Source organism: Rhagoletis zephyria, unplaced genomic scaffold, assembly GCF_001687245.7.
Source record: "Rhagoletis zephyria isolate East Lansing unplaced genomic scaffold, Rhagoletis_zephyria_1.1 Rzeph_scaffold_12064, whole genome shotgun sequence".
Classification (NCBI taxonomy): domain Eukaryota; kingdom Metazoa; phylum Arthropoda; class Insecta; order Diptera; family Tephritidae; genus Rhagoletis; species Rhagoletis zephyria.
In genome coordinates, this window is record NW_016169138.1 from 9,999 (window position 1) to 17,949 (window position 7,951).

The following is a 7,951-nucleotide window of genomic DNA, read 5'->3' on the forward strand; positions in this document are numbered from 1 at the left end:
ATTTTTGCCACTGCTAATCACATGAATAAAAATCATAAAAATGAAAATATAACAGCAATATTTCTTGTTTATAATGGATTAGATCCATCGCACACCACGGACTTTATCGGCCGCCAATTTAGATGTGCTCGCTAGTCTTTCCATTGCACCACAACTTATTGGTCAGAGCGATTAAGCTGGTGTAATGTGCGCACCTCCATACATCTTCATGTACATATTTCAAGCGAACCCTATCATTTAAATAGGCGGCCGATAAAGTCTGTGGTGTGCGGTGGCTCTTATAGCTGTGTCCTTACATCTATTCCGTGTGTTGCAATACCTATCCACGAAAGCAGCAGTTAATTTTTTATGAAGAAAATTATTACAAAATATTCAAAAATTTCTCTAGTTATATGTTTGGCTTTTCTTTGTTTTATTTCTCCAACGTCAAAAGCTGGATTTTTTTTTTTTGAAAAAGTTGGTACAACAAAAAATACGAAACACGTTTTCTGTCAGATAGCTAACATGGCGGATAAGAAGAAGAAGTGAAACTACCTTCTAAAAATTATTGTATCATGCATCTAAGTATGCAATTTTGTATCCGATTATATTTTAGTATAATAAAGTGCAAATTCCAAGGGTCCAAGAATTCGCGTTGATTTTTTTTTTTGCCGACGCTGTTATTACAGTGAAAGCTCCCATAGACGGAATCTAATAATCGTACACCTCCTATATGCGGACGCATTCTTGGGAACGAACAATTTGTGTTTTTTTTTCGTACAATGGACTTTCCGATACACGGACGCGGACCTATAATCATGTCTAGTTATCAAAATCTCCCATCATTTAATGTTTTCTTTTCTAGAAAATATGTTGCCTTTTCATTGCCCTCTTCTTGCTATTTGACTGAAGCGGACAACGAGATTAGTCGGTAGAAAGGAAAACGCCATAAATTTTAATTTATTTTCTACTTATTCTTTTTTTTGCTATTGAAAAATAAATATTGTCTTAAAGTAGAAATGTGCAATTTAAATTTTTTAAATATGAATTATGTATAATATTATTTTTTAGGACAATCCCATTATCGGACATCTCTCAAAGGCGGACAAAAAGTAGGTAAGTGACCATTGGTTTACGCTTATTGGAGCTTTCAATGTCATACAAAAAAATTTCGAACTTGGTAACTTTGTATGGAAGAAAATGCGTGACACCGTCAGAAAAAAAAATCCGAAAAATTCGATGGTATAAACTTCAAACTAGAAAATGGTTGTTGTGCAATTTTCTTGAATTTTTTAAATTTTTTGATTTACATGTCTTTTGTCAGATGTATTATTTTGTCGCGGGGTGTACAATTGAAAAACTGTGGGTATTCATGTAAATGCGTAAATGCCTCGCAACCGCACAAAACTAAGTAAGTTTACGAGGGTTACGTGGTTACGAGGCATTTACGCGGTTAGATGAATTGCCCTACTGTTTCAAAAAATACTCTACTATAAAAAAGCTTTTTCTTAAATGGAGATACCGCGAAACAGAACTTTTTCGCAGCAATATACAGTTTTTGTCCGAAAAAATATACGCGCAATACGTATGCCTATATATATGTGCGTATATATCTACGGTGACCAGACTTCTGTGGACAAGCATCGAAACCGAACATACAATTTTGTTTTTAGAATAAAAACACATAACAAAAGAAAGAAAAAAAACTAGAAAAATGATCGCAAAAGTATATATTTCATATCCATGAATTTTTTGAGGGAACCAATATTTTTGATTGAAAAAACAACTTTAGTACGTTTCTTCCAAATGGCACAGTTGTTGGCCTTGGTACACCATATCAAATGGCCGAAAATTTTTAAAACCGGACATTAACTACGCCCACATCCCATATAACGGTAATTTAGAGAAATATAAAATCCTCGATAAATCAGTAAGTATCAAAGCCAATTTATTCAAAATTGATGCTTGCAACAATTCTTTACCAAAAAAAAAAAACGTTTATGACAAAATTTTGGAAAATGGACGTGGCACCGCCCACTTATGATCACATATATGTATCTCGGTAACCGTTCTACCAATTTGTACCAAACTCGGTATGGTTATTGTGCTTGCCACATAAAAGCAAGACGTTGAAAATTATTGACATCTGACTAAAATTACGGCCGCTTTTCATATAACGGTAAATTTTAGAAATGCTTGGAACTTCAATAGTTCGAAATTTAAGGACGCTAATGTACTTAAAATTGATATACCCCGGCTTACCATCTAGCGGTAGCTTTCGGAAAGGTGAAAAACATATACATATTTAATACTTGCGCCGGGTATTTAATGTTCGGCTCTGCACGAACTTAGACTTTCTTACTTGTTTAATGTTGCAGAACCACTTAAAGCAAGTAGTCGCAACAAAAAGGTGCTGAAAACTAATTGATTCTATAATTGTGGCGAGAGGTTCAGCTTTTTGCCTTCGTAACATTCTGGAGCAGGCCTTCCCAAAGCTGCCGCTAGCAGCTAGAGTATACTAGTGGTGCAGAGAAATTTTTTAAACTTTCACTAAAATTTTGGAACTAAGCGGTAGTAATTTTTAATTTATGGCAACAGTTTTACTACTGCTAGATCAGCTGCTTTGTGGTTGTAGAAAGAATGTGAAACAAATTCGCGTTTGTGTAGGAGAGTGCGTCGACAAACTTCACAGTGCAAAAAGGGCATGTTTTTGCCTTTGTTGTCCTTATCTAGCTCACGCATTTCATATATTGTCACCTTAAGCAGCCATCTGATTTTCAGGGCAACCATCTCCCCTGATAAAGCTTCAAAGAGCACAGAATTCGTCTTTATCTCCTTACAAGAGTGTGGCATTTTAAGAAACGAACACATAATTTTCTCACCGTTGGCTTTATTTTGGAATCAAACGCGAAAAGAGAAAGGGCCAATCAATGTCAATGTTATCTATAAGTACGGCGACCATCCGTCCTTTATTTTAACCCCTGCCCTTTATTTCTTAAACTCTACTTTAAATCAGACTTGGATTTTTCAAAGGTAATTTTTTAAAGAGAATAGAAAAAATAAAAATGTCCCCTATAAAATATTATAAAAACCTACGCTAGTTTATTTCACACCCCACTAAAGGGTTTTTATTTAATTGGCAATCTTTGTACAATCTATAAATCAGGAATCCTTGCTAATACTGACAAGGGAAATTTATATAATCGAAAAAAACTATATATTATTTGCACCTTTTCCTAGAAAATTTAATATTCTTTGAGTCAAATTCATTGTTGAACAATAAATCCCCACTGGCTTCGCCGTGTAGTATGTAGGAAGGCGAGGTTCTTGATAAGGATTTGGTTTAATTTTTCGGAATCGGTTAATATCCGGTTACAGCGCCTGTCAAGAAATAAATAATAAACAATAATAAATAATATAATTAACTTGGAAATATTTGATTTAAATTACTATATGCGTAAAAGTACCGTTCTGAGTTGTATGTAAGTGGTCCCAAATCCTTTTGAAAAAATGTCCTCTATTGTACGTTGATTAATATGGTCACCGTAGCTGTAAGCAGCATCGGTCCTCAAAGGGTTAATAAAAAACTGAAAATCAGAATTTTATCGGTACAAATATGACAAATCGGGAAGCTTATACATTCCGACTATTAAAAAATATTCAGCGGGACAATTTTCTCAAAATCGTTACTGTCCCGCCAAAATCGGTACGAATGGTCACCGTACATACATATACTATATATGTATATAGTACGTATATTTTCAATAAATTTTGCGGTTAACATCGCTTTATCGAAAACTTTTAGATTGCTTAAATACAAGAAATATTCATTTTGACCACTCAGTATTAACAGTTCACTCAATTACATAGGTAATTGCTAAATAGTTTCTGTCTGTTTCATACATTTGTGCTCGTGGGAAAATAGAGTACGGCAGTACCGCCAAGTATGTAATTTGCGTCATCAAGATAATACAAGTGAAATAAACATATAAAATTTACATTAGTTAAATGGAGGAGAATTTTCAGTGAAATGACCGCAAAAAGTAGAAATAGTTTATCTATCAAACTAAACTCATTCAGAAAAGTAAACAAAGCGTTGCTTTTTGTGACATTTACTTATAACGTTCAAAGGTGCATACTCATCTCAGGGATGATAAATGAGAATTTAATTTTTGTACCAAATTGGCCATAAAAAATGTACTAAATCAGCCGAAAAAGCAGAAGAAGAACAAGTAAAAGTTTTATGTTAGGCAAAATTCTCTAAATAAAATGTTTTTTTCAGAAATCTGAAACAAAAAAAAAACAGTGGCATTTAATGCAATCAAAGTTTCACAAAAATATTTTGTAAAATAATCAGTTTCATTGGAAAAAACAAGTTAAATACCTATATTCGATATATAAGTTAACAATAAGTCGTTTACAATTAGGTGAGTTCAATATCAAACAATTGTTCCGCATTGTTAGCAGTACTTGCAAGCTTTTACTAGAAATGCGTTCATAACCAAAAAAAAATTGCAAGAGAGTGAATTCGGCAGCGTAAAAGCTCAGCTCAATGATTACTCAACACGTCAACTTAAGCCAGAAGCGAGAAAATTTTTTTTTGTGTTTTCTTTTTCAGCTGTTTACAGTATGTCGCCTAAAATGCCACATTAAAAAAATTCATGCAAAAAATATGTTTGCGTTCGTTTATTTTTGAGAAATTCAAAACGAAAATCTGGTAAGACTGATTCTCTCACCGCTCACAATTTCCGTAAGGTTATTCATCCCTATTCTGGTTGTCGTAAGTCGTTCGAATCGACAGTCGTTCGTTGAATTATGTTGTAAATAAAAACATTAACGACAGATTCTAACACATTTTCCATACTTCTTCATTTCGAAAGGATAATAGGAATACAATTTTTTTGTAAATTATGTCATTGGTTGGCTCAGGACGCCAATGAAAAACTCAAATTTCGATCAACGACTATCGTTCCGACAATCGGAATAGGGGCGATTTACTTTTATGAGGTAGAAAAAAAATTGTGAATTTCTGTGAATTTAAGGTTTCTGAGGCGTTGTTTACTTTACTTGAGAATTGTTAATAATTGTCAAAAAAGTACAATTTTACCATCCATTTCATCACTGACTTATCTTGTGAAATACAAAATTGTTTATAAACTGCTTAATCAAAGCTAGATGAATTCATTTTTAAAAGCCATTACTATAATGATTTAAGAGTGTTTTCAAATAAATAATATAGGTCTTTGTTTTTAATACGTTTAAAAAATGCAATTGTAGGCGTTTGTTGAAAATGAGCTCTTGGAAGAATGATAAGGAAATCGAAATATTTCGTGAATATCTGCGCATCCCAAGTGTACATCCAGACATCGACTATGGTAAGCTTCACTAAAAATTAACCATACAAGCGAATGCTTTTTAAGATCCTCTCATATTTTTAATCCCTAGTAGGACTATGTGTATTTCGGTATCTGGTGGCGTATTTGAAACTTGAAAGGTTGGCTTCGCTCTCGATTATAGGGTGAATTAAAACTTGTTTATTCGGGGCTCTGGGTGGCTTTTAGGATGGAATCCACTCAATATTTTTCTTTAAGCAGCAGCACCCTCGACAGAGTCTTGCTATACCTTCGTAATCGTCTTAAGTAAAATTACTGCCCAATATGTTGATCGCCTACAAGTTCGTAAGGGCGTTTTTAATGCACCTCAACTCTTGGCAGGAGGCTTTAGATTAGGGCTGCCAGACGTCCTGCTTTTTCAGGATTTGTCCCGAATAAATCAAATTGTCCTGGTGTCCAGATCCTCACTTAAATTGTTCTAGTTTTTTAATGAATGTCAATGCAGACACTCATCATTGCATTGAAAAAAAGCATTAGTAGCCGTAAATCGATAATGAAAATTTTTTTCTAATAAGTTTGGACAATATCTGGTTAGTTTACCTTCTTTCTCTTTAGTTTATTTGTTTAAAATCTAGTTTTTTATCTTCAGGCAAATGCCAAAAAAGTGCAAGTTCCTGAACAGGCACACGGCTGAGTGGTCCCACATACTACGCAGTAGATAATTTCTGGAGTTAAAATCTCTTTCTGAAAGTCATTCCTTTCTCCTTTCTTTTTTGTACGGAGTGGCACAAACTGAAGGGCTTCTGCTCTCGCTACTCAAAGAAGAGCTTCCAGAACGACTTTTGTAGGACGTACTTCTGAAGGCCTTTTGAAGAAGTTCTTTTAAAGCTGTTTTTAGTTCATAAAAGTCAGAATTCTTTAAGGAATTTAAATATTTAAGGTTCAGATTAATGGCCTTATTCATAAAAAATAAAGTAGGTTTAAAGAGTTTTATAAATTGACGTTTTCATACATTTTTCAATTTATAAACCTTTTATAAAGCTACTTTATTTTTTATGAATAAGGCCTTAAATGTTTTATTGAGATTTAAAATACTTATTGAATCCTATTTGTAATGCTAAATAATATAAACATATGCTTAAGTACATTCGCGTAAATTGTAAATAGGAAACCCATTTCTAGGAAGCATGCAGAGAAGCACTTTTTATCCTTATTGGGTAGGTCTTTCAGAATGGCTTCACTTCAGACAGCCCACCTAAATTATCTCTAGGTTGTGGCAAAAATGGTCATGAAGCGCATTGTAGGATATGTGGAAATTTGCTAATGGTGGTAAGGCAAGCATTCAAGACCACGTTAAAAGCGCCAAACATTTTTCCAAGTTACGTCACCGTCAACATATTCTCTGTCTGTTCTTTTATGATTAAAAAAATTCAGGGTTTGAGCGTTTCATCATCATCAATCATTTAGCTCATCATCAATCATGAGCTCTTAGCCTCATTTAGAACGACATCAAGGCGTGTGGACTGTTGTAAAACCCTTCTGAACAGCATAGGAGCCCATAATATAGTTACGGTGTGGTTGGCAACGAAAGGGCTGACTATCTGGCAAAACCTGGAGCCCAAATGCGCATGTATGGACCCGAGCCTTTCTGCGGTACATCTAGAGGATACGCTGCAGAACTGCTCAGGAGTTGGGAGGAATCTCTGATTGCTCCCGACTGGCGTATGTCAAAGGGAATGAGAAAATCACAGAAATTGATAACTCCTAGAACTCTAACAAGCTATCTGACAGGACACTACAAGTTAAGGTACCATCTGAACAAAATGGGGCTTTATGTAGAAATGGACTGCAGGATCTGTGGGCTGGCGGAGGAAACCTCAGAGCACATTCTGTGTGACTGCCCGCGTATCATGAATCGCAGACTGATACACCTTGGGGAACGATTATCTTCTCCATCCAAGAATTGGAACACGGCACCCTCAAATGTGCTTAATTTCCTACATAGTCTAAGGTCGGAGTGAATACAATTAGGGTTTAGCACAATAGATCTTTTAGGTCGCAGCGCAATTAAACCCGACGTAATAATAATAATAATAAGGGTTCCATCATCTTAAAAGTTTAAAAACCCGGTTCTTAGCTTTAGGGCCGAGGTCGGCGACATGGTACTATCATTTCATACCTGACACCCTAAAATACATATTTGCTACTAATTCAAAGGATTCTCAGATCGACAAAAACCAATTCCTAAATTCTTTATATATAAATGAACATACATACATAAGTGCATACACGCACATCTATATTTGTAGCACCCGTCGTAGAATTTCTGAGAAAACAAGCTGCCGACCTAGAGTTACCCATTGAGGTTTATCAGCCCGGTAGTCCCAGCAAACCAGCTGTTGTTATAACATGGGTGGGTGAGCAACCGGAACAACCAACAATTATGCTGAATTCTCATATGGATGTAGTACCAGTTTATTCGGAAAAGTGGACCCATCCACCATTTGCTGCTGATATCGACAACGACGGACGGATTTTCGCGCGAGGTACACAGGACATGAAATGTGTGGGCATGCAGTATTTGGCAGCTATACGAAGGCTACGAAAAGACGGTGTCACCTTAAAACGTACCATACATG

At 35.2% G+C, this 7,951-nt stretch overlaps 1 protein-coding gene across 1 annotated transcript; it reads left to right on the forward strand.

Moving 5' to 3' along the window:
• Positions 1 to 3,792: 3,792 nt before the first annotated feature.
• LOC108377422 (aminoacylase-1-like) lies at positions 3,793 to 7,948 on the forward strand (the record flags this gene model as incomplete). Its single annotated transcript, XM_017633689.1, has 4 exons — positions 3,793 to 3,923; positions 3,984 to 4,110; positions 5,257 to 5,354; positions 7,622 to 7,948. Coding segments are annotated over exons 2-4 (526 nt in total), but the record flags the coding sequence as incomplete, so codon positions are not given.
• Between the last annotated feature and the right edge of the window lie 3 nt (positions 7,949 to 7,951).